At 45.6% G+C, this 27,289-nt stretch overlaps 1 protein-coding gene across 6 annotated transcripts in view; it reads left to right on the top strand.

Annotated features, from left to right (window-relative positions):
• DUS2 (dihydrouridine synthase 2) overlaps window positions 1-27,289 on the top strand; it is a 63,089-nt gene that overhangs the window by 28,929 nt on the left and 6,871 nt on the right. For all 6 annotated transcript variants that reach the window (XR_005581761.2, XM_039478101.2, XM_074401712.1 and 3 more), the window contains exons 3-11: window positions 449-494; window positions 5,677-5,768; window positions 6,949-6,992; window positions 9,067-9,127; window positions 15,354-15,401; window positions 20,590-20,655; window positions 21,150-21,220; window positions 25,255-25,341; window positions 26,121-26,289. Coding sequence is in view for 5 of the 6 variants with exons in the window: in XM_039478101.2 (XP_039334035.1) it covers window positions 449-494; window positions 5,677-5,768; window positions 6,949-6,992; window positions 9,067-9,127; window positions 15,354-15,401; window positions 20,590-20,655; window positions 21,150-21,220; window positions 25,255-25,341; window positions 26,121-26,289 (684 nt within the window). In the remaining variant the exon portion in view is untranslated. The remainder of the gene's footprint in view (window positions 1-448; window positions 495-5,676; window positions 5,769-6,948; window positions 6,993-9,066; window positions 9,128-15,353; window positions 15,402-20,589; window positions 20,656-21,149; window positions 21,221-25,254; window positions 25,342-26,120; window positions 26,290-27,289) is intronic.

The raw sequence follows: 27,289 nt of genomic DNA, 5'->3' as shown, positions 1-27,289 counted from the left end.
AGATCTTTCTCCCTTTGCTTCTATTCACTGGTTCCAGTGTTATTCTTGGATGTTTCTTGGGAGTCTTTCACTGCCTGCCCTTTGCTTAGGGATAGGTGGGATAGTCTTTGATGGGGTAGGCTTCTGCTGAGACCAGTAAGTGAGGAGAATTTCCGGGTGGCCACATCCTGGATGATTATCTTCTTTTTGGCTAAGTGGTTCATTCATTCTAGGCCCCAGACATCTCCAATTCCATGAGAAGTGCAGCTAATTGAGGGTAGCTCACTCTGACTCCTGTTTGCCATACTTGGGTGGGGAGGATAGCAGTATATGTCCCCAAAGCCCTGGTTTGTTGTTGGTAGCAGGGTGACTGGCTAAGCAGTTCTTATTAGGTGTGTGATGAAAATCCTCCTTCATGCCCAGAGCCTACATGTTCAGGACTGACGAGTGCCTTCTGATTCCTCTGCAGGAGCTGATCGACCTCAAGATGATTCAGTGCAAGAGAGTTGTCAATGGTGAGTACAGATCTGGCTCCAGAATTATGCATGTGTCCTGCTGGGCTTAAGCAGCACTACCACTGCCCTTGCCTGGGGTGACAGTATCTTGCGTGGTTTCATCGAGTAATTTTGTAGATCACATGCTCCCTTGAGAGCAGTCACTGCTCTCCAGAGGCCATGACAAAAAGCCAGATGTGAAACAGGCTAAGAGTGCCTTTCACTCACAGGCATCCTGGGATAGAAATCACCATGTATCATAGCACAGGAGGAACTCTAGGAGCCTTGCAGTCAGGATAGATTTAGCACCCTGGCTTGGCCACTTGCTAGGTGTATAACCTTGGGCAACCCATATGACCTCTGTCTGCCTCAGTTCCTTTAACAGTAAAATGAAATCATAGTCATTGCTTTACTTAAATCATAGGGTTGGAGTGAGGACCAAATAAGTTCTGTGCACACCCTATGCTCTGTGAAAATGTGATTTTGACAAATTGTAATTTTGCTGATATTGACGAGGCTGATTCTGCTTTGATTAGAGTTGTAGTATATTCCTTGAGGTTTTTGTTACATATGTATATGCTTGTGAAATATATATATTTTTTGAGATGGAGTCTTCCTCTGTTGCCCAGGCTGGAGTTAGTGGGGTAATCTCAGTTCACTGCAACCTCCATCTCTTGGGTTAAAGCGATTCTCCTGCCTCAGCCTCCTGTGTAGCTGGGAACCACAGGTGCCCACCATCACAGCTGACTAATTTTTGTATTTTTAGTAGAGATGAAGTTTCACCATGTTGACCAGGCTGGTTTTGAACTCCTGACCTCAGATGATCTGCTCACCTCAGCCTCCCAAAGTGCTGGGATTACAGGCCTGAGCCACTGTGCCTGGCCTGCTTGTGAAATCTTTTCTTTTGAGATGGAGTCTAACTCTGTCACCCAGGCTGGAGTATACTGGCACGATCTTGGCTCACTGCAACCTCTGTCTCCTGGGTTCAGGCAATCCTTCTGCCTCAGCCTCTTGAGTAGCTGCAACTACAGGTGTGTGTCACCATGCCCAGCTAATTTTTGTATTTTTAGTAGAGACAGATGTCAAAATATTGGCCAGGCTGGTCTTGAACTCCTGACCTTGTGATCTACCTTCTTCGGCTTCCCAAAGTGCTGGAATTACAGACGTGAACCACCGTGCCTGGCCAAAATCTTTTTTTTTTTTTTGAGACAAAGTTTTGCTCTTGTTACCCAGGCTGGAGTGCAATGGCACGATCTCGGCTCACCGCAACCTCCACCTCCGGGGTTCAGGCAATTCTCCTGCCTCAGCCTCCTGAGTAGCTGGGATTACAGGCACGCACCACTATGCCCAGCTAATTTTTTGTATATTTTTTAGTAGAGACAAGGTTTCACCATGTTGACCAGGATGGTCTCGATCTCTTGACCTCGTGATCCACCCGCCTCGGCCTCCCAAAGTGGTGGGATTACAGGCGTGAGCCACTGCGCCCGGCCCTGGCCAAAATCTTAATGGTAGTTTCACTAGAAGTTATGACACAATTTTGTCGATTTTTTTTTTTTTTCTGGAGACAGAGTCTCACTTTGTTGTCCAGGCTTGGAGTGCAATGGCATGGTCCTGGGTCACTGCAACCTCCATCTCCCAGGTTCAACCAATTCTGCTTCGGCCTCCCGAGTAGCTGGGACTGCAGGCACTCAACACCACACCCGACTAATTTTTGTATTTTTAGTAGAGACAGGGTTTCATCCTGTTGGCCAGGCTGGTCTTGAACTCCTGATCTTGTGATCCACCCACCTCAGCCTCCCAAAGTGCTAGGATTATAGGCGTGAGCCACCACACCCAGCCAAATTACTTTAAATGTATATATTTTTTCTGCGTGATAAAAAAGTCAATATTATAGAGCTGTGTAACCTAGAAAATAAAAATCCTCCATAATCCTACACCTAAAGAGGTAATCAGAAAGAGGAATAATGTGTGTTTTTCTATACATATAGTAAGTAATGTGTATGTACAAAATATGACATGTTTATGTATATCCCTCTTCTAGATTGAGGTAGTGTTTGGATAAGGAGAAAAAATGTGTGTGTGTGTAATATATATATATCTCCCCACCCCCTGAGATCATTCAACACATGTTGTTTTGCCATTTACTTTTCTATTAGGATATCTGCCCATGTCAGTACCTATAGGTGACTATGACAGAATTGATTTTACCAGAGCCTTAACAGGGGTTCCCGGTATTTTGCTGTTATAAACAGAGTTGCATTAGAAACACACAAAGATTTCGTGGTTACTTCTTATTGCCAGTTATGAGCTGTCTCTGTCAGTGATCACTTTGATTACCTCTCTCAACATGTCATCGCCTTTACCCCGCCCTTTTAAACTTTCTAATCTGTTGAATGCTGGGATGATAATAACAGTTTCCATGTATGGAAATGCTTTAAGTGCATCAAATATTTCATTTATTTCTCAAGACAGCCTTTGAGAGAAGCATATTCTCCCTTCTGCCATGTTCATTCTCTTTCATGTATAGTCGTCTTTAAAAGCTAATAATGGTAGCATCTATTGTGGAGCTTCTTTGGGAAGCTGACAGATAAAATACAGTTGCTTCTCGTTATGTGCAGTTGTTATTTCTATAAAGGTGCTATAAACATTGAATGAGGGGATACTGAACCAGTGACCGTGGCGGAAATACATGGTTAGGTTTGTGCAAGCCTCTGGTCATATTTTCATCAACTCATCAGTCCATAACCTTGTTTTATGTGTGTTTTTAAATTTTTCTTTGGTTTCTTTTTTGCGACCAGGTCTTACTCTGTTGCCCAGGCTGGAGTGTATTGGTGTGACCATAGCTCACTGCAGCCTCAAACTCCTGGGCTCAAATGATCCTCCTGCCTCAGCCTCCCAAGTATCTGGGACTTTAGGTGCACACCTTCATGCCTGGCCAATTTTTTTTTTTTTTTGTAGACAGAGTCTTGCTCTGTTGCCCAGGCTGGAGTGCAGTGGCACCATCTCAGCTCACTGCAACCTTCACCTCCTGGGTTCAAGCAATTCTCCTGCCTCAGCCTCTTGAGTAGCTGGGATTATAGGCACGTGCCACCATGCCCGGCTAATTTTTTGTATTTTTAGTAGAGAAAATTACCACAGTTTCACTGTGTCAGCCAGGATGGTCTCTGTCTCCTGACCTCGTGATCCTCCGCCTCAGCCTCCCAAAGTGCTGGGATTATAGGCATAGCCACTGTGCCTGTCCTGCCTGGCCAATTTTTAAATTTTTTGTAGAGATGGGGGTCTTACTATGTTCCCCAGCTGGTCTCAAACTCCCGGCTGTGTGTTTCTGTTTAAAGGCATATTATTTAATATATATCATGGATTAACATTGAACCCACTAACATGGGTAATAGTGCTGTAATTTCATGCCTAAACAAAGCTTATTCAACATGTGTATTTTCTCCATAAGGCCCATGACAGTCTTCTTGTGCTTAGGAACATTAGACAACATTTCAGCAGTATGCTTGGGACCATTTTATTTTATTTTATTTTGAGACAGAATCTCACTCTGTAGGCCAAGCTGGAGTGCAGTGGTGTGATCTCCGCCTGTCTGGCCCAAGCGATTCTTGTGCCTCAGCTTTCCAAGTAGCTTGGACTACAGGCATATATCACCATGCCCAGCTAATTTTTTTTTTTTTTTTTTTTTTTTTTTTTTTAATTTTTAGTAGAGACTGAGTTTCACCATGTTGCCTAGGGTGGTCTTGAATTCCCTGACCTCAGGTGTTCCACCTGTCTCAGCCTCCCAAAGTGCTGGGATTACAGGTGTGAGCCACCACACCCAGCCGCTTGGGACCATTTTAAACAGTGAGATCACCAACAAAAAGCATAAATATGCAGAAGTGTGGCACAAAATACACCACAAAAAGGACTCTTGGTGACAGTATGAGAGCTGAAGGGAGAAGGCTGAGCATCACCTTGTTTGATCTCAGCTGGGAGTATGCACATCAGGCAACTCAAAACTTTTTTTTTTTCTTAGGACATATCAGATATTAACAACTCAAAACTTTCACCACTCTGTGCCTGTCCTTGGATGACCATGAAAACATCTCAAGTATGGATTTTGGGGTTTCACAAATAAATTTTAACAAAGAGGCATATTCGCAAATATGGAACTATGAATAGCAATGGAGATGATTTTAACATAGTAACCTTCCACTCACAGGACCTGTCTTACTGTAAGTAGATAGTAAATTTGCTGAACGTCAGAGTGACGTTTTCTGGGAAAATTTGGGCCAAATCTGAAACATAGATAAACTTCCATGTATGTACATTTAAAAAAATTTTTTTAGATGGAGCCTCCCTCTGTTGCCTAGGCTGGAGTGCAGTGGCATAGTGTCGGCTCACTGCAACCTCTGCCTCCCAGGTTCAAGCGATTCTCCTGACTCAGCCTCTTGAGTAGCTAGGATTGCAGGCACCCTCCACCATGCCCAGCCAATTTTTGTGCTTTTAATAGAGATGGGGTTTTGCCATGTTGGTTAGGCAGGTTTCGAACTCCTATATCTTGGCCTCCCAAAGTGCTGGGATTATAGGCGTGAGCCACTGTGCCCAGCTATGTATGTACGTTTTGTTTCAAAAAAAATTTTTTTTCCTTGAGACAGAGTCTTGCTCTCTTGCCCAGCAAGACAGAGTCTTGCTCTGTTGCCCAACCTCTGCCTCCCAGGTTCAAGTGATTCTCCTGCCTCAGCCTCCCAAGTAGCTGGTATTACAGGCATGCCCTACTATGCCTGGCTAATTTTTGTATTCTTAGTAGAGATGGGGTTTTACCATGTTGGCCAGGCTGATCTCGAACTCTTGACCTCGTGATCCACCTGCCTCGGCCTCCCAAAGTGCTGGGATTACAGGTGTGAGCCACCACACCTGGTTGTGTTTCAACATTTTAAACATTGCAAAATGTTAACCACCATTCAGAAAAAGTGCATTAAACACAAACATACAGTTTAACAAATAATTGCAAAATGAACAACCGTCACCCAGGTCAGGAAATAGACTATCCTTATCATCACAGAAGCCTCCCACGTGTGTAGTATTTTTGGTAAGAATGGTATACATTTAGGATCTCTTTCCCCTCCAAGCTCACACTCTGGCTGTGTTTTCTTCCAGGGCTTACACTAGGGTTGAACTTTCATCTTCATTGAGTGGCCCTGTGTGTTGTGTTTTCTTGCAGAGGTGCTCAGCACAGTGGACTTTGTTGCCCCTGATGATCGAGTTGTCTTCCGCACCTGTCAAAGAGAGCAGAACAGGGTTGTCTTCCAGATGGTGAGAGACCCCATTGCTGCATGTCCTCCTGAGGCTCACCATCCCCTGGGATTTCCCAGCTCATCCTCTGTGCTAGGCCAGTGTTGAGTGGCTGGACTACATTGTACAACCGTGGCTTCCTGAAGACTCCACTTTAATGTTTTCCAAAGGGCCAGTCATGAGTGATTACACTATTGGAGACAGTTTAAGGAAATCAAACTGTCACAGTCTGATATGCCTCTAGTCTCAAATTTAATTTACTTACTTGTAGGAATTGTCTGTTTGGCCTGATTTCTCTATTTTTTAAATCCCTAGCATTGATTACTCAGATCATAGGCTTTGTTTTTATGTAGTGTATGTGTATTTCTCATAGAAAGAAATTAGGATTCCTCAAGAGTAGTTAAGATTTGTGTTTGAGTTGTGATGACTCTATAGTGCTCTTCTCTCACTTTGGGCATTTCTTGTTGCTTTTTCAGAAACATTGAATGATGTTTAGGTTTCTAAAAAATTGATAACAGCCAGGCGCAGTGGCTCGTGCCTGTAGTTCCAGCTACTCGGGATGCTGAGGTGGGAGGATTGTTTGAGCCTAGGAGTTCTGGGCTGTAGTGCACTATGCCAATTTTGTGTCCACACGAAGTTCGGCATCAATATGGTGACCTCCCAGGAGCGGGAGACCACCAGGTTGCCTAAGGAGGGGTGAACTGGCCCAGATCAACGGAGCAGGTCAAAACTCCCGTGCTAATCAGTAGTGGGATCGTGCCTGTGAATAGCCACTGCACTCCAGCCTGGGCAACATAGTGAGACCCCATCTCTAGAAAAGAAAAAGGAAAATTATTAAAAAAAAAAGAAAAAGAATTGATAACAGGTAAACATGTGATAAAGCAAATCTAGCAAAATGTTAATTGTAGCATCTAAATGGTGGGTATTTGAATAGTCACTATCAAATGTTTTAAAGTTTTTGATATGTTTGAAAGTAATCATAGTATTGATAACATTTTCTAGACCCTCAAAGTTTACCTTTTTCTTCTGGCAGTGAGCTAGTCTAGTGGGCTGCCCATTTAAGAGAAAGCCAGACTGACTCTTATGTTCGTTCGTGTGTGTGTGTGTGTGTGTGTGTGTATGTGCACTACATGAGTGTGTTTGTCAGTGTATGTGTAACTGTGTCAGGACAACGATTGACGCAACTTTTTTGTATTTCCAGGGGACTTCAGACGCAGAGCGAGCCCTTGCTGTGGCCAGGCTTGTGTAAGTTCCTCCTTTATCTTTTTTTTTTTTTTTTTTTTGAGATAGAGTTTTGCTCTGTAGCCCAGGCTGGAGTGCAGTAGCACAATTTCGGCTCACTGCAACCTCCACCTCCAGGGTCCCAGTTCAAGCAATTCTCCTACCTCAGCCTCCCAAATAGCTGGGATTACAGGCATGAGCCACCATGCCCAGCTAATTTTTATATTTTTTAGTAGAGACAGTGTTTCACCACATTTGCCAGTCTGGTCTTGAATTCCTGACCTCGTGATCCGCCCGCCTCAGCCTCCCAAAGTGGTGTGATTACAGGCGTGATCCAACCATGCCCAGCCCCTCCTCTATCTTTAACACTGCCTTTGTCTCTCCTTTGAACTGTGAGGCTTTAATGTCTTGGTAACTTTGGAGATGACCCACCCTTCTGCCTTCTAGCCCATTACCTTCTATTTTCAGGTTAAGATTGTCTGATTTCCCTCTTTTTGTGGCATCCAAGGGCTGGCCTGGGACTCACGTGTACCCACAGTGCCTAGATCCCAGAGACCTGTGCATACTGCGGGGAGCTGTTTTTTTGTATTTATTTGAAACTCCCTTTGCAGGGATTCCCATGACTATGAGTTCTGAAGCTTTAAGTATAGAAGTATAGGTAAAACATATTGCTTCCTGAATTAACAAAGACAGGAAGCCTGGGCAACATAGGTAAACCTCATCTCTACAAAAATGGTGGGGCATGCCAGTGGTTCCAGCTACTTGGAAGGCTGACGTGGAAGGATTACTTGGGCCCAGGAGGTCGAGGTTGCAGTGAGCCCTCATTGTGCCTCTGCACTCCAGCCTGGGGAACAGAGTGAGACCTTTCAAAAACAAAAACAAAGGCAGGAGAGTGCTATAGGTAATGTGATAGGTTTTGAAATTAAGACAGACCAGGTTTGGAATTTTGGTTTTGCTACTTGTTAACTGTGTGACCTGAGGTAAGTTACTTAATCTCACTGGGAATTTTCTATAAAATAGTGCTACCAACATCTGGCATAGGGAAAGGTAAATGAAATAATGCATCTAAATGTCTTTGTAGCATGTGGCACATAGTGAGATCTTAGTAAGTGTTAGCTACTGTTACAATTACAAAGAGAGTAAGAGGGAACTCAGGCCGTTATTGCTGCTGATCACAGACTATTAACTAGGTATTAATATTTAGGTTAATATTAGGTATTAATATTTTTGCCATTGAAAGTAATGGCAAAAACCCCAATTACTTTTGTACCAACCAAATGCACACCAGAGGATGGAGTGAGGATTCTTTTTATATCTGAGAATTGTTTGGATTAAACCATCTGTGCAGCCCAGCTAACAAAGGCAGTGCTATAACTTTCACTAGAAGCTGTAGCCTAGGAAAGGGCTCTTAGGCTCATGTCACTTTTCTGCATTGACAAATGGCTTTTACTCTCTCAGCCAAGTTCGGTGTCACTGAGTTATCTGATACGACTCCAAAGTGGCAAAGTCCTCTCTGCATCTAGCCTTTTATAGATGTGTACATACATTATATCTTTTCTCTGGTTCTCTGCTCAGATGAGACAGTTGCACATTTTAGGGACAGGTTTCTTTCCCATTTTTCAGCTTCTGTCATTGGTGCTGGGTATGTTTCTTTTTTCTTTTTTTTGAGACAGAGTCTCAATTTGTCATCCTGGCTGGAGTGCAATGGCATGATCTTGGCTCACTGCAACCTCCGCCTCCCAGATTCAAGCGATTCTCCTGCCTCAGCTTCCTGAGTAGCTGGGATTACAGGCATGCACTACCATGCCTGACTAATATTTTGTATTTTTAGTAGAGATGGGGTTTCACCATGTTGTTCAGGCTGGTCTCAAACTCCTGACCTCTTGATCTGCTGCCTTGGCCTCCCCAAGTGCTGGGATTACAGGCGTGAGCCACTGCGCCCGGCCGTGGGGGGTTGGTGTGTTTCATAGGGTCAGGGACAGGGTAAGAGGTTCATGAGCACAGACCCTTTGCCTTTAATTCCACATCTGTGCCTTTAATTCCACCTTCTTTCCTCTAATTCAATATTTGCTACCTTTACTCCTTCATCTTTTTCCAGAGAAAATGATGTGGCTGGTATTGATGTCAACATGGGCTGTCCGAAAGAATATTCCACCAAGGTAAACTGATTTCTTTATACTCCTCATAAATGTAGGATGCAGATGAAAAGGCTAACAAGACATAACAACTAAGTATAATACCTGACTCTGGACTGGATTCTGTACTAGACAGGGAAAATGCTCAAAAAGTTTAGATTATTAGATGAACTGGCAAAATTAGAATAGGGAACCATAGTATATTAGCTAAATATACTGTATCAGTGTAACCTTAGGAAGATAACTCTTCTGTGGTTATGTAACAGAATATCTTTATTCTTAGAGAATACACACTGAGGTAGGGCGCAGTGGCTCACACCTGTAATCCCAGCACTTTGGGAGGCTGAGGCAGGTGGATCACGAGGTCAGGAGTTTGAGATCAGCGTGGCCAACATGATGAAACCCCATCTCTACTAAAGATACAAAAAATTAACTGGGGCCGGGCGCGGTGGCTTAAGCCTGTAATCCCAGCACTTTGGGAGGCCAAGGCGGGTGGATCACGAGGTCAAGAGATCGAGACCATCCTGGTCAACATGGTGAAACCCCGTCTCTACTAAAAATACAAAAAATTAGCTGGACATGGTGGCACGTGCCTGTAATCTCAGCTACTCAGGAGGCTGAGGCAGGAGAATTGCCTGAGCCCAGGAGGCGGAGGTTGCGGTGAGCCGAGACCGCGTCATTGCACTCCAGCCTGGGTAACAAGAGCGAAACTCCGTCTCAAAAAAAAAAAAAAAAAAAAAAAAAAAAACTTAATAAAATTAACTTAAAAAATTAAATTAATATTAATGACAGGCAGACGCCTGTAATCCCAGCTACTCAGGAGGCTGAGGCAGGAGAATCACTTGAACCCAGAAGGTGGAGGTTGCAGTGGGCTGAGATCACACCATTGCACTACAGCCTGGGCAACAGGGCAAGACTTCATCTAAAAAAAAAATAAGAATCCACAAGAATACACACTGAAATATTTAGGAGTAAAGGGATATGGTATATGTAACTTACCCTCAAGTGGTTTATATGTATACACACACTCATATATCACAAACATACAAATACACGTGTTCATACATAAATTATATTTTTTATTATATCTTATATAAATAATATGTACTATATCATTATATATTATGTAATATATAGGTGTATTATTACATATGATATACAATATAATATATAATTATGTATTAAATACATTATTTATATAATTGTATATATGTGTGTGTGTATGTATGTGTGTGTGTGTGTGTGTATATATATATATATATATATATATATATATATATATATATATGGAGAGAGAGAGAGAGAGAGAGAGAAAAGAGAGAACTTATGCCCAAGTAATAAAACGATGCAAAAGTACAGAGAAGCGGCTGGGCGTGGTGGCTCACGCCTGTAAATCCCAGCACTTTGGGAGGCCGAGATGGGTGGATCACAAGCTCAGGAGTTAAAGACCAGCCTGGCCAACATGATGAAACCCCATCTCTATTTAAAAAAAAAAAAAAAAGTACAGAGAAAAATAAGAGTGGGCAGGGCTCTGTCTTTTCATGAATAAAACTGAGACACATATCCCAGAGAGCCCAGAGGAGGATTTAAAAAAAAGGAAAACATTTGAGACATACATTGAAACAAAAGAGAGGATGCTGGGTGCAGTGGCTCACACATGTAATCCTAGCACTTTGGAAGGCTGATGTAGGAGGATTACTTGAGCCCAGGAGTTTGAGACTAGCCTGGACAACAAAGTGAGACCTTGTCTGTACAAACTTTTAAAAGTTAAAAACAAAAACAAAAAAAGACTGGGCATGGGGGCTCATGCCTGTAATCCCAGCACTTTGGGAGGCTGAGTTGGGCAGATCATTAGAGGTCAGGAGTTTGAGACCAGCCTGGCCAACATAGTGAAACCCTGTCTACTAAAAATACAAAAAATTAGCTGGGCATGATGGTGTGTACCTATAATCCCAACTACTTGGGAGGCTGGAGCAGGAGAATCACTTGAACCTGGGAGATGGAGGTTGCAGTGAACCAAGATCATGCCACTGCCCTCCAGCCTGGGCGACAAGAATGAAACACTGTCTCAAAAAAAAAAAAAAAAAAGAAAAGAAAAGAAAAGAAAAAGTGAATGCAATGCAAATGTTCCCATTGTCACATCAGAAGAGATCAGACTATGGTAGCCCAGAGAAGGGAAAGGAAAGGTAGCCCTTAAACTTGGAATTTTTTTTTTTTTTTTTTTTGAGGTGGAGTTTCACTCTTGTTGCCTAGGCTGGAGTGCAATGGCACGATCTCAGCTCACTGCAACCTGTGCCTCCTGGGTTCAAGCGATTCTCCTGCCTCATTTTCCCGAGTAGCTGGGATTACAGGCATGTGCTACCATACCCAGCTAGTTTTGTATTTTCAGTAGAGGTGGGGTTTCTCCATGATGATCAGGCTGGCCTTGAACTCCTGACCTCAGGTGATTTACCCTCCTTGGCCTCCCAAAGTGCTGGGATTACAGGTATGAGTCACTGTACCCAGCCTAAATTTGGAATTTTATAGAGAAATGTGTTCCTTGGGCTGAGATTTGGGACCCTGTAATCAGAGGGTGTGGCATAAGCAGGGCCCTGGGGATGAATATGAGGTAGACACATGGAGGCATGAGTACCTTCATTTGACTAGAGGTTTGTCTAGTGGAGTTGATGAAGAAGCAGAGGAGTGCAGGATTGAAAACCTTGGTGGATAACGATCATCTGGACTTGTACTTTAGGTATTGTTGGTCTTTTTTTTTGAGAGGAGTCTTGCTCTTGTTGCCCAGGTTGGAGTGCAGTGGTGTGATCTTGGCTCACTGCAACCTCCGTCTTTTGGGTTCAAGTGATTCTCCTGCCTCAGCCTCCTGAGTAGCTGGGACTACAGGCACCCGCCACCAGGCCTGACTAATTTTTTTTTGTATTTTTAGTAGAGACAGAGTTTCGCCATGTTGTCCAGGCTGGTCTCTAACGTCCAACCTCGATTGTGATCTGCCCACCTTGGCCTCTCAAAGTGCTGGGATTACAGATGTGAGTCACTGCGCCTGGCCTGTTTTGCTCTTTTCTGATTACTTCTTTGTGTTCCTAAATTATGTGAGGAGCAGAGTTAAATTGATTTGGAGGCAGGGTGCGGTAGCTTGCACCTGTAATCCCAGCACTTTGGAGGGTCGAAGCGGGTGGATCACTTGAGATCAGGAGTTTGAGACCAGCCTGACTAACAGGTGAAACCCCGTCCCTACTAAAAATACAGAAATTAGCTGGGCATGGTGGCGCATCCCTGTAATCCCAGGTACTTGGGAGGCTGAGGTAGTAGAATCACTTGAACCCAGGAAACAGAGGTTGCAGTGAACCGAGATTGTGCCATTGCACTCCAGCCTGAGCTACCAAGTGAGACTTTGTCTAAAAAAAAAAAAAAAAAAAGATTTGGAATCATCTCCCTGATATATTGTAGAGTGAAAAAAGCTAGGAGCAGAATTATGTACTTATGTACTACTTTGTCTAAATGGTACTATACCATTTATATAAGGAGGATGGGGAATGAATACATATATTTATTTGTTTATTCAGGGAAGATTTTTGGAGAGACACACAAGAAACTAGTAACATTGGTTTCCTCTGGGGAATAAACGTAAGTTTTTATTTGGTTATGCATAGGTAGTGAATTCCCGTTACAGGGGTGCTACTGAAAATAATTAACTGGCACAGCACTGGCACTAATCAGTCAGAAGAGATACCAACCAGTATGCCATGCATGTATGTACTAGCTGAATATCTGCTGTGTTCTCATGGTTCAAGAATCGAAGCCAGATAAAAAATATAGATTGAATTTGGGTGCGGTGGCTCATGCCTGTAATACCCACACTTTGGGATGCTGAGGCAGGTGGATCCTGAGGTCAGGAGTTCGAGACCAGCCTGGCTAAAAGGATGAAACCCTGTATCTACCAAAAAATATAAAAATTAGCCAGGTGTGGCGGCATGGACCTGTAGTCCCAGCTACTTGGGAGGCTGAAACAGGAGAATTGCATGAACCTGGGAGGTTGCAGTGAGCCAAGATCACATAACTGCACTCCAGCCTGGGCCACAGAGTAAGAACCTGTCTCACACACACAAAGAAAGTGTAGATTGAAAAGTCTCCCATTCCTTAGGGTGGGAGACTTCTTATTCATTACCCATTTGAATTAAATTTTGAATGTTTTACTTATTCAAAAAAGCAAGCAAGTTAAATAGGAAGGAAGGAAGGAAGGAAGGAAGGAAATTTCATTGCTGAGAAAGTCATTATTGTGGAAAGGGCAGTAAAACTGAATTTTAGATCCTGTGATTCTATAAGGAAGGGCTGGATATGTGTGAGTGGAAGGACAGATGGAGCCAGAGGGAGTGCCAGGGCTTCCTCAAGGCCTTCAAGGTTTCTTTTATGACCATTGTAATCTACGGTTGGTGGATTTTCCAGTCTACCCATTCTTTAAAATCCAGGCTCAGCTTAGCTGAGTCTGTGGTGGTTTAACGTCCTCTCTGATTCCAATTTGTCAACCTTAAACATGAACTTAAAGTGTAATAACTGAACTTAAAACTTCTGAGCACGTTCTTTGAGCATTTGTTAGTATGTAATCTTTATACTGGCAACATATATTTATTGGAATTGGTTTTTTTTGCCTTCATCTCACTCCTAATGGATTCAGATTTTTAAAGATCTGAATTACTTTTAAAAGTAATTAATACCATTGTCCAGAACTTGGAAAATATAGGCAAGTATAGGAAAGAGCAGGAAAATCAACAGTAACTCCCCATAAAGAGCAACCACCATTGCTATTATCAAGATTCTAGTGGTTGCGTGGGTTGGTGGTTTCCATTTCCTGGGCTTTTGTTAGAGTTGGGCATGAGTCTGGGCTGGGATGTTGTTGCTGGCAGAAGAGAAAGGCCTAGATAAAGTTTGTAAGTTGTGTGCATCTTAATGGCTGTGCTGGTGGTGGTGATGCCTATGCAAGCAGTAGGTATGACAGGAAGAAGGAGCATTTGATCTTATTTCAAAGGAAGAGTGATTCATTGTTTTTTTTTGTTTGTTTGCTTGTTTTTGAGACAGAGTTTCGCTCTTGTTACCCAGGCTGGAGTGCAATGGCGCAATCTCCGCTCACCGCAACCTCTGCCTCCTGGGTTCAGGCAATTCTCCTGCCTCAGCCTCCTGAGTAGCTGGGATTACAGGCACGCGCCACCATGCCCAGCTAATTTTTTGTATTTTTAGTAGAGACGGGATTTCACTATGCTGAGCAGAATGGTCTCGATCTCTTGACCTCGTGATCCACCCGCCTCGGCCTCCCAAAGTGCTGGGATTACAGGCTTGAGCCACCGCGCCCGGCTGATTCATTATTTTTTTAAGGACTTGGGAGATGGTGGGATTTAGTGTATTAAGACATGGAGGCCTGGGTTAGGGAGTGGACAGTCTTGAAAAATAAGTTTATATAGCCCACTTCTAGATAGAACTGTGGGTTTTACCAAGGGGATCAGAATTATGACTTTTTTTTTTGTTGGAGATGGAGTCTCACTCTGTCATGCAGACTGGGGTACAGTGCTATAATTTCATCTCGCTGCAGCCTGTGCCTCCTGGGTTCAAGCAATTCTTCTGCCTCAACCTTCTGAATAGCTGGGACTACAGGAGCACACCACCACACTTCAGTAATCTTTGTATTTTCAGTAGAGACAGGGTTTTACCATATTGGCCAGGTTGGTCTTGAACTCCTGACCTCAGGTGATGGGCCTGACTCAGCCTCCCAAAGTGCTAGAATTACAGGTATGAGCCACCATGCCCAGCTTATAAATTTTAAAAGTCATCACTCTTGGCCATCCAGCCTGGCCAACATGGTGAAACCCCATCTCTACTAAAAATATAAAAAAAAAAAAATTAGCCAGGTGCGGTTGTGTGTGCCTGTAGTCCTAGCTGTTTGGGAGGCTGAGGCAGGAGAATCACTTGAACCTGGGAGGTAGAGGTTGCAGTGAGCCAAGATTGTACCACTGCACTCCAGCCTGGATGACAGAGTGAGACTCTGTCTCAAAAAAAAAAAAAAAAAAAATTGTCACACTTCAGTCCCAGATGTTATGGGCACAGATACTGCTGCCTTCCTACTTGTTTAAAGACGTGCCAGTTGCCAGTGGGACTTGGTGCCTTGGAGATGAGTGCCTCAGTAGTGCCCAGTTGCCATACCCCGTCCCATGGAGAGGGCCATGCTGTCTCCCAGCTGTAAAAGACCTTTTGTGTTTCTCCTTAGGGAGGAATGGGAGCTGCTTTGCTGTCAGACCCTGACAAGATTGAGAAGGTAAGTCCTACATGGGTGAAAGCAGGGGTCCTCAAACAGCTCCAAACTACAGTTGTCTGCAATACCTCCTTCCACCAATGTCAGATTTACTGATGTCCACCCAGTTTCTCTACCTGCGGCCTAGGGATTTCCAAAAAATCTTCCCAGTGATTTTGACATGCAGCCAAGTTTGGGAACCCCTGAGCCAGCCCACAGCAAGCTTGAAGTTCCTAAAAGGCCAAGAGCTAGGGACATGTCAGTGAAGAGCCAGGGCTTCGGAGGACTCAGAACCTCCTCTGTATTGCCTGTCTCCCTTCTGGGAAGGTCTTGAGAGCAGAGGCCAGGCCACCTGTGGTGAGGACAGGCTTAGTGGCCCTGTGTGTTTGTATGTGTGTGGGTGGATTGGCCTCTCCCAGGGGGCTTGATGAGAACAGGAGTGGGTCTCCTGTGTCCTGACAGAGTCTACCCCAGCCCTTGGAGAGCAGGCCAGACCAGCGTCAGATGAGGCAAGCTGAAGTTAATCTCTCTGTTCCCTTTTCTTTGTTGATTCTGTAGGCTAGCTTAATGAGGCCCTGGGGACCAGTTGGCACTTACTACCTGGCATTGTGAGCTGTCAGGGCGTGTGGCGGTGACATTCTCTGCCATGCCATCCATATCCTTTGTGTTTCCTCTCCCAGTCTGCCAACTCTTTCCTTTTAGCTTCTTTGTTTTCCTTTTCATTCTCTCTTGCTAGTTCCCTGTCTGGGCTTTAAGCCTCATCCTGCTTCCCAGGCTAGAGTGACTTGAGACTCAGGCACCACCAATGAGAGCTGGCATTGGTGCTGGGTGCCATGTCAGCAGTTCCTCCAGCCCTGCGGGCTCTGGGGCATGGGAAGACCACTGTGCTTGCTGGCTTGGTTCCTTCTCATTTTTCCCATGTGTAGCCAGAGATACTATATCTGTAGTGTACCTGTATAATGTGACTTTCTTTTTTTTGAGACAGAGTCTTGCTCTGTCGCCCAGGCTGGAGTGCAGTGACATGATCTCAGCTGTCTGCAACCTGTGCCTTCAGGGTTCAAGTGATTCTGCTGTGTCAGCCTCCTGAGGAGCTGGGATTAGAGGCACCCACCACGACTCCTGGCTAATTTTTTTTTTTTTTTTTTTTTTTTGAGACGGAGTTTCGCTCTTGTTACCCAGGCTGGAGTGCAATGGCGCGATCTCGGCTCACCGCAACCTCCGCCTCCTGGGTTCAGGCAATTCTCCTGCGTCAGCCTCCTGAGTAGCTGGGATTACAGGCACACGCCACCATGCCCAGCTAATTTTTTGTATTTTTAGTAGAGACGGGGTTTCACCATGTTGACCAGGATGGTCTCGATCTCTTGACCTCGTGATCCACCCGCCTCGGCCTCCCAAAGTGCTGGGATTACAGGCTTGAGCCACTGCGCCCGGCCCAGGCTAATTTTTATATTTTTAGTAGAGACAGAATTTTGCTATGTTGGCCAGGCTGGTCTTGAACTGCTGACCTCAGGTGATCCTGCCTGTCTCAGCCTCCCAAAGTGCTGAGATTACAGGTGTGAGCCACTGCACCTGGCCATAATGTGCCTTTCATTTGATCCTGAAGCCCCTTGAAGTAAACAGGATTGGTATTTATCTCTATTTGATCAGGAATAATAAAGCACAGAGAGAGAAAATAATTTAAGATCATATAGTAAATAAGTGTCAGGTATAGCCAGCTTGTAAGCCATAGTCTTTTCTGACTTCTAGTGTCAGCACTCTCCTCAGTAGCATTTCAGGTTAAAAGTACCTGGGTATAATTCATAAGCTTTAGGTTAATAGGCACCTCAACTTGGAAATCTCCCGTTAGACACTTCTGTGCAGGGTGGAGTGGAAGTAGACATCGTGGATGTCAAATTGGTTTCCACACTTAGGAGCAGGGCCCCAGCAGGGAGGATATGGTTCACAACATGAGCACACAGGCATTTTTGTTATCGTCCAGTCTTCTCTCTTCTCAGACTCAGGATGTTGGCTCTGTCCTCTCTACTGCCCCTCTTTGAATGAGGTAAATTTCATCCATGAGGCAGCAGAGCTACACTCAACCTCAGAAGTTTAGGTCATTCCACTGCTCCTCTGGTTGGGTATTTAGATGGTCCAGGTTGAACTGATAGATGGGGTTTGCCCCATGGTGGGGAGGTTGCATGCTTCCACAACAGAGCCAGATGTGACTTAGGTGTAGGGGCTGGATTCAGTTCAGGTCCAGACTATGCTGGCAAACTGAGTGACCTGGGTGAGAGCTTTGTGGGTCCTTCCAGGCTTGGTGTTTGAGGCCCATGGTTCCATCTATGGGAGTATCTCAGGATCACCTCTAGAAATTTTCCCAAAGATCTTTGTTTGGGGTTATGAAAAACCTTAGAAATACATAACGTTGGTGGTTGTACAACATTGTGAATGTAATTAATGCCACTAAATTATACACATAAAAATGTTTAAGATGGCAAATTTCGTGCTATTAATTTTACCCCAGTTATAAACAAAGGATGCTATCTGTTAAGAATTCTGCAGACTCTTGGGATAAATAGGGGTGGAGAGCGGGATATCAATCTCTTTGAGAAAGCTTCTACCAGGTAACTCTGGTATACATTCCCTGGATTAAGAATCTCCATTTTATTTTTATTATTTGAGAGGGAGTCTCACTCTGCCACCCAGGCTGGAGTGCAGTGGTGCGATCTCAGCTCACTGAAACCTCCACCTCCTGGGTTCAAGTGATTCTCTTACCTCAGCCTCCAAGTAGCTGGGATTACAGGCATGCACCACAATGCTCAGCTAATTTTTGTATTTTTAGTAGATATAGGGTTTCACCATGTTGTTCAGGCTGGCCTCGAGCTCCTGACCTTAGATGATCCTCCTGCCTTGGCCAAAGTGCTGGGATTACAGATGTGCTCAGGGCATCCCCCTTGTGTACACTGGGCCATGGCTGACAATTGGCAGGGCCAGGACTTGAACTCAGGTCTCACTGCTTTCCAGGCCTATACTTTCTCATCTGCTGCCTCCCAGAAACCAGGGGAGTGAAGGAATCTGCTTTTCTTCAGTCGACCAGTGGGTCTATTGAGGCAAGCCCACTTGTAGGTAGATGTGCTGTTCCTCTGCTTATATATGGAATTGTCTCTCATTCTTTCTCCCTCAAAGACTTGGATCTGGAGAGCTGGTATTCAGAAGAGTTTCATGCTAGAGCCTGGCCAGTAGACAGTCTGTAGTTGCCATTTCCCCTCAGTGTGACCCTTGCAAGTGGCTAGGGTTTTGGTTGCCTAATTTCCTTCCTCGTCCTTAACACACACGAAACACACAGAAATACTGAAGAGAGTACTTAGAGCTGCTTGTATAAAACACAGCAAAAGGAAGTTCTACAAGATAAATTGGATCAGACCAGCTGGTGTTGCTTAAATTGACAAATGTCAGAGGATTTTAAGTGAGCACTTGTAAAGGAACCTTTGAGAGATGTTGCTTTGAGCATGAAGGATGAGATTAGAATGAGGATTTTTATTGTATTTCTTGATGAACCTGACAGTCCTCCCCTTAAAAAGTAAGTGCCTTTTTAAGGCCTCCAGAGTGACCCTAAGACCTCAGGCCCAGTCTGCCTCCTGGGGCAGCACCTGGGGACTGTTCCTTCCTGGTAGTTCCTGGCAGTGGGGCCAGCAGGTCCTGTCTTGCTCACGAACTGTCCATCTTTCTGTCAGCCCAGCCTCTTGGTCTGATGTCTTCTGGCATGGCCTGCCTCAGCCTGTCCCTGAAAGGCCTCCATTACTGGTTTTTGCAACCTGACTCTCTGCTGCCCCTGACTGTCTAGAATTAAAACTGGCAGCAGTCACTTAGATATCCCCTGCTCTGCTAGACAGAGATCCAGTTCTTGGAAGAGGGTTCTTGGGATCATCTTTCTTCCAGCTGCCCTGGCCTGAAATTTTTGATGAGGAAAGAAGATAGCAATGCCACCGCCATGCAGTGTCATCTACACCTCTCTATCTCTGATTCTTGTATGGTCTGGTCTTGCTACCTCCCTGTTACTTTCCTGCATGACTTCTTGATCTTTCTTTGAAATCTTTTGCAATTGCTATGTGATAAGCACTTTTAAATATGTTAAATACATTGTCTTTTCCTTTGCCAATTTCACTCATGTATATCTGACTCCCCTAAAGGGCAATGCAGGCCTTTAAAAGCCTTCTTGTTCCCTCACCCTGCAAGTCCTGGAACAACACTCAGGGAACATTCTTTTCACCCAGGAAAGAAGCTGTTTGTCCTTTCCTTCTTTCTTTCTTTCTTTCTTTTTTTTTTTTTTTTTTAACAGGGATGGACTAGGTACAGTGGCTCATGCCTGTAATCCCAGGACTTTGAGAGACTGAAGCAGGTGGATCACTTGAGCTCAGGGGTTTGAGACTAGCCTGGCCAACATGGTGGTCCCAGCTACTCTGGTGGCTGAGGTGGGAGGATGGCCTGAGCCTGGGAGGCAGAGGTTACAGTGAGCCAAGATTGTGCCACTGCACTCCAGCTCGGGCAACGGAGCCAGACTCTGTCTCAAAACAAAGCAAACAAACAAACAAACAAAAAGGGAACAGGGTCTTGCTGTGTTGCCCAGGCTGGTCTCAAAATTCTGACTTCAAGCAATCTTCCCACCTTAGCCTCTCAAAGTGTTGGGATTACAGTTGTGAACCACACACCCAGTCAGCTATGTATTCTTTTTTTCATTTTCAGCCATGTGTTCTTAACCAAGACTAGGTCAGAATGATACTGAGGACGGGATGAAGTGTGTTGGGAGAGCCTTTTGAAAACACCCATTCGTAAGCCCTGCCCCTAGATACTCATTCAGGAAATAACTGTGGAATTCAACAGTTTGTATTTCTTCAGCTCTCCATATAATTCTGGTATTTGTCCAGGCAAAGGCTCACTGAGCTGCACACAGGTGTGCACGCATACCCGTTTACTCATTCATTTAGTATATTTGACAAATATGTATACACCATTAGGTGCAAGGCAGGTACTGGGGCTCCAGTGTAGAACAAAGACAGGCCCTTTGCCTCATGGAGCTTATGTGTGTATGTATGTAACAAACACACACATGCATTCACACATACACATCTGTTCATGCACCAGAATGCACAGTCTGTAGCAGAGTTAATTAGTACAGTCACTGTAGTGATTTGTTCCAGAAGACTTAGGTGGTCTTGTGTTTTCCTCTCTGCAGATCCTCAGCACTCTTGTTAAAGGGACACGCAGACCGGTGACCTGCAAGATTCGCATCCTGCCATCGGTAAGGATGGTGTGTTACATTCGAAGGTCCATCCTCTCTGATGATGTTGGATTTGGGTTTGTGAATGATTCTTTTTTTTTTTTTTTTTTTTTTGAGACGGAGTTTCGCTCTTGTTGCCCAGGCTGGAGTGCAATGTCACGATCTCGGCTCACCGCAACCTCCGCCTCCTGGGTTTAGGCAATTCTCCTGCCTCAGCCTCCCTAGTAGCTGGGACTACAGGCACGTGCCACCATGCCCAGCTAATTTTTGTATTTTTTTTAGTAGAGACGGGGTTTCACCATGTTGACCAGGATGGTCTCGATCTCTTGACCTCGTGATCCACCCGCCTCGGCCTCCCAAAGTGCTGGGATTACAGGCGTGAGCCACCGCGCCCGGCGATTCTTGAGGTGTTAAATTAGCTTGGGATCAGAGAATAGAGTTGAGCCCACTTTAGAAGCCAGCAGCTGTTCCTTCCAGGAGCTTCAGTAACCATCCTGTGTGATCCTCTTCCTCAGCTAGAAGATACCCTGAGCCTTGTGAAGCGGATAGAGAGGACTGGCATTGCTGCCATTGCGGTTCATGGGAGGTGAGTGGTCACCTTTATAGTGACTGACTGCCAGGGAGGTCCTCACCTGTCTTAGTGATCCTTCCTTAATTGATCTGTCACCCCAAGTGACAGCCAATTTCTCTTTTACATATTCAGCCTACCTCTTCCTAGCTCTTTGACATCCTATGAATCTTGAGGGCAGGCAGACCCTGAATGGGCTTGCATTTGCCTTTGTTTCATTCATGGAGTGCCTGTTGTGGGTAGGTATTAAGGTTTAGAGATGCACTGAGACTAAGAAAGGAGAAACATCTCTACATCAGGATGTGTAAATGCTAGAGACTGAGTGATTTGCTCAAAATCATACCATGTAGCCAGTACATGGCGGAATTCTGACCTTCATGAGAAAACCAACCTCCCTTCCTCCCTCTCTTTCTCCTTCTTTCCCTCCCTCTCTCCCTCCCTCCATCCATCCTTTTTCTTCTTTCCTCTCTGTCTCTCTCTTTCTGTCTCGATGGTCTCACTCTGTCACCCAGGCTACAGTGCAGTGGCACAGTCTTGGCTCACTGTAATCTCTATCTCCTGGATTCAAGCTATTTTCCTGCCTCAGCTTCCCGAGTAGCTGAGGTGTGTTCCACCATGCCCAGCTAATTTTTGTATTTTTAGTAGAGACCAGGTCTCACCATGTTGGCCAGGCTGGTCTCAAAGTCCTGATCTCAGGTGATCCACTCACCTCAGTTTACCAAAGTGCTGGGATTATAGGAATGAGCCACTGGGCCCAGCTTCAATTTCTTTTTGTTATATTGAACAATGACTTCTCCTTTGAATAATGACAGACAGATTGCTGTGTTTATTTGTTTTTCATTGTTGTTTTTCGAGAAAGTCTTGCTCTGTTACCCAGGCTGGAGTGAAGTGGCACAATCATAGCTCACTGCAGCCTCAAACTCCTGGGCTCAAGCAATCCTCCTGCCTCATCCTCCTGGTAGCTGAAACTACGGTGCATGCCACCATGCCTGGCTAATTTTTAATTTTTTTTTTGTAGTGACGGGATCTCCTTATGCTCCCTAGGCTGGTCTCAAACTCCTGGGCTCAAGTGATTCTCCTGCCTCAGCCCCACAAAGTGCTGGGATTACAGGCGTGAGCCACTACACCTGGCCTATTCTTTTAAAGGCTCTGCCTCTCTCTATTCTTTTTTCTTTTCTTTTTTTTTTTTTTTGAGACAGAGTTTTGCTCTTGTTACCCAGGCTGGAGTGCAATGGTGTGATCTTGGCTCACTGTAACCTCTGCCTCCTGGGTTCAAGCAATTCTTCTGCCTCAGCCTCCCAAGTAGCTGGGACTACAGGTGTGCACCACCATGCCCAACTAATTTGTGTATTTTTAGAGACGAGGTTTCACCCTGTTGACCAGGATGGTCTCGAACTCTTGACCTCGTGATTCACTCACCTCGACCTCCCAAAGTGCTGAGATTATAGGCGTGAGCCACCATGCCTGGCCTAAAGGCTCTGCCTCTCTTGTCTGCATTTGTGGGACTGCCAGATATCACAATGACTAAACAATCCTTCTAGCTGTAGCTAATGTACTCTTTGCTGAGAGCTGAGGTTCTGAAGGTCACCCTTGGCTTATCAGTTGTACTTGTTCCCTGTGTCCAGGGTGTACTTTTACAGAATCTCAGATGAGTAGACCTGGGCCAGAGTGACCTCTCTTCTCTAAGTGATGTTCCTTTGGGCTTAGGGGTCTTACAGGAAGAGCCCAGGTTGTTGATTGTGCTCTTACAGCATTTTTAGAGAAGGGAACCCATAACTCCCATTGTACAAAGCAGAGCAAAGCAGAGCTGCTTAGGACGAAGCCAGGAGGGAGGAGTACACACATGTACACAAATGCTTCTTCTCACCGGGCACGGTGGCTCACGCCTGTAATCCCAGCACTTTGGGAGGCTGAGGTGGGCAGATCACAAAGTTAGGAAATTGAGACCATGCTGGTTAACATGGTGAAACCCCTTCTCTACTAAAAATACAAAAAATTAGCCGGGTGTGGTGGCAGGCGCCTGTAGTCCAGCTACTCAGGAGGCTGAGATAGGAGAATCGCTTGAACCCAAGAGGTGGAGGTTACGGTGAGCCAAGATAACGCCACTGTGCTCCAGCCTGGGTGACAGAGTGAGAATGCATCTCAAAAAATATACAAATAAATAAAATACTTCTTCCCAAGGCAGGAGGCTTTGGATTCAGACTCCCTGGTTTGAGATCCCAGCTCTGCTGCTTCTTAGCTGTATATCCTTGGGAAATCACTTAACCTTTCTGAGCATAACATTCCTTATTTGGAAATTAAGATAATTTCTACTTTATAGGGTTGTCCCAAGGCTTTTATGAGATTGTGAATATAAATCCTTGGCACAGTGCCTGGCATGTAGTATTCCCTCTCTCTCTCTCTTTCTCTCTCTCTCTCTCTCTCTTTCTCTCTCTCTCGCTCTCTTTTTGAGATGGAATCTCGCTCTGTCACCTGGGCTGGAGTGCAGTTGTGCGATCTTGACTCACTGCAACCTTTGCCTCCTGGGTTCAAGCGATTCTCCTGCCTCAGCCTCCTGAGTAGCTAGGATTACAGGCTCATGCCACTATGCGCAACTAATTTTTGTATTTTTTTTAGTAGAGATGGGGTTTCACCATGTTGGCCAGGCTGGTCTCAAACTCCTGACCTCAAGTGATCCACCCATCTCAGCCTCCCAAAGTGCAGGGATTACAGGTGTGAGCCACTCTGCCCAGCCAGTATTTTCTTTTCTTTCTTTTTTTTTTTTTTTTAAACCTGGTTATCTAGTTTCTGTGGAAGCCAGTATTTTCTTTTTTTGAGACGGAGTTTCGCTCTCGTTACCCAGGCTGGAGTGCAATGGCGCGATCTCGGCTCACCGCAACCTCCACCTCCTGGGTTCAGGCAATTCTCCTGCCTCAGCCTCCTGAGTAGCTGGGATTACAGGCACGCACCACCATGCCCAGCTAATGTTTTGTATTTTTAGTATAGACGGGGTTTCACCATGTTGACCAGGATGGTCTCGATCTCTTGACCTCGTGATCCACCCGTCTCGGCCTCCCAAAGTGCTGGGATTACAGGCCTGAGCCATCGCGCCCGGCAGAAGCCAGTATTTTCTTAGTAAAGGAAGCTATTATTTTTTACCAGTAGTTGGGAACACCGGAAAGACAGATTTGGTGAGTTTGAGGAAGCCCTTTCTGACTATCAAAGCTGTTAGGATGGGCTAAATCTGACCACTGGGGATGTAGGGAGACAGAGGTAGAGGCTAGGTTGACAGGGCCCTCTGAGGCCCTGTGGCCCTTGACCCTTTTGTTGAAAAGTATAGCACAGGGGTCATACTCAGACAAGAGCTGGACAAGGCTATCTGGTCGATTGTCTTGCCTGCTTTGCCTCTGAGCACAGCTCAGGTCAGGCCTCACATCAGCAGCCCTAAAACTCACTCATGCATAAGAACTTGCAGTTGACCTTGGAAGGAGGGGCCCCATTTTGTGGTCCTGCCTCCCTTGTGCCTTGGTGTGACAGCCATGGTCCGTGGCCTGCCCTGGGTGCGGGGCCTACCCTGTGTCAGGTGCCTCTCCCTAGGATCAGTTGTGCATCTTGGCTTTGGCATTGGCAGCTGTGTGGGAGTGGCCAGTCTGAGCAGCAGCAGCTGTTCCCAGTCCCTTGGAGAGGGCAGGACTGGAACAGTAGGAGCAGCACTCTTATGGCCCTGTCCCTCTTCTCTGGCAGAGGCAAGGGGAAGGCAGCAGGGCAAAGCAACACGACCTTGGGAGCTAGGCCACTCACCTCACCCCCCATGCAGCCAGGCCTCACCTGCAGGCCTCCAAGAGCTGGACTTGCCATTTCAGCATCAAGCAGTGCTACTCCTGCCCGTCACAGTTCTTCTCCAGAGGTCAGGGAGAGCCATCCCCTGCCACCTGTCCTTGATGGCAACATGGCCACCTAGCCTTCCTGAGGTTCAGTGGGGGAGGACAGTAAGGTTTGGCTGAGGTAACCGTGTGTGAGTGGTGACATGGCTTTTGGTGCTCAGCCCTCAGCCCCATCTCTCTATCTCCAAGGAAGCGGGAGGAGCGACCTCAGCATCCTGTCAGCTGTGAAGTCATCAAAGCCATTGCTGATACTCTCTCCATTCCTGTCATAGCCAAGTAAGCCCCCTTTCTTCATCATGTACTCTGTGTCCCACAGAGCTAAGGGCCTGGTGGTAGCCAGGCCCAGCCTTCCCTAGAGTAAAAAGTTTTGGGGTGGTTTGGAAAGGGCACAGCTTCTCACAAGACCCCAGACCCTGTTGCTTCGGCTGCCAGTTAAGACCCTCCCCTCTGCATGCCTGTCTCTGGACTGAGGCTGCCACCTGACTCCTGATGAAATGTATGGAGACAGAGCAGGGGATTCTTGGAGCAGCAGGCTGCGGGGAGGGCAAAGTATGACCTAACTGGGCCTCCTTCCTTCCTCTCGTAATCACCAAGGTGTCTGTTCCCCTGGCCAGGGTTTTGACTTAGCCCTCAGAGAACATATAAGTGGCCCATTCAGCTTGGGGGTTTTCCTGTAACCCCAATAGCCCAGTAATAGACCCATGTCTCCAGATGTGGGCTGGCTATAGCCACTGTTTTAGATGAGGGGCAAGGAAAGTAAATTTCCTGGATTAACTGTTAAGTGCTTGGCACTTTACATATATTATCTCAGTTAGTGCTCCTAACTTCATAATGGGATATGGATTCTTTTTTTTTTTGTCCCCTCCCCTTTTATTTTTGCCCCCTCGCCCCAGGATATGGATTCTAATCTCCACTTTACTGAAGCTCTGATAGCTGAAGGGACTTGGCCAAATTCACATTGTTAATCAGTGGCAGATCTGAGAGTTGCCTTTTTCTGAAAATGCCGTGATAGGTTCCATGACTGGGACACCCCTAAGCCTCCTGTTGCTTTTCAGTGGAGGATCTCATGACCACATCCAACGGTATTCGGACATAGAGGACTTTCGACAAGCCACGGCAGCCTCTTCCGTGATGGTGGCTCGAGCGGCCATGTGGAACCCATCTATCTTTCTCAAGGAGGGTCTGCGGCCCCTGGAGGAGGTCATGCAGAAATACATCAGATATGTACGTCTCTGTACTTTTTCAAAACAAGCATTTCTCACTGTCTACCACATTCCTGCAGAGAGCACTTTGTGTGAGCCTCCAGCGCTTGCTGTTCCTCTCCTTTTCTTTTTAGCTCATGTAGTGTAGCTGCACTAGCTCACTGCTGTATTGGGTCTCCCCAGGTGTGGTGCTGAGAGAGGATGCTGGGGGGACATGCCGCTACCATTTCCTAAAGCTTTCAGAGGTTTGCAGGTCATAGCAAGGACCTTTTAGATCCAGGATGCTGTTGGAGCCCCAAACACATGATATATGTCTTTCTTTTTCTCACACGCTGCACATACAAAGGCACATTCACTTGAACTGTGGGTTCTGCATCACTGAAGGCATGTGTGCCTATAGGTTGGCTCAGGAGCAGCCACAGCCAGGAGGAGCCATTGAGAAATTTCTCACCTGATTTGATTCATCTGTCAAAATCACTTCTAAAATTTTTCTTTTGCTGATTCCCTGAATTCTTTAACCATAACCCTCTACTTAGGGAACAGCTTTTTTTTTTTTGAGATAGGGTCTTGCTCTGTTGCCCAAGCATGAGCATAGTGGCGTAATCATGACTCACTGCAGTCTTGACCTCTTGGACTTAAGTGATCCTCCTGCCTCAGCCTTCCAAGTAGCTGGGACTACAGCATGTGCCCACACACTCAGCTAATTTTTTAAAAAAATTTTTTTATGGAGATGAGGTCTTTCTATGTTGCTCAGGCTAGGACTGGCCTTTTCTAAACCACTTTCTTCTTATTGAGAGGTCGATGGTAGTGCCAATGACATTTCCCTATAAAAAGAAAATGAAGAGTTCACTTGCTTTGTCTCTTTGGCACAACTCTGGAACTCTGTGGGGCTATGATCAGCTGCACATGTGTACAGGGAGAGGCAGTGAGTGGTCCTGAAATTTTTCAGTGAATTGAGTCGAGCAGAGGGTACAGCCATTGCCCAGAGCAGAGTTCCATCCCTTCTTCAGTCCTAGGGTCCA

Source organism: Saimiri boliviensis, chromosome 1 (assembly GCF_048565385.1).
Source record: "Saimiri boliviensis isolate mSaiBol1 chromosome 1, mSaiBol1.pri, whole genome shotgun sequence".
Lineage (NCBI taxonomy): Eukaryota > Metazoa > Chordata > Mammalia > Primates > Cebidae > Saimiri > Saimiri boliviensis.
The sequence above is the reverse complement of the archived record's forward strand: the minus strand, read 5'-3'. Positions and strand labels throughout refer to the sequence as shown.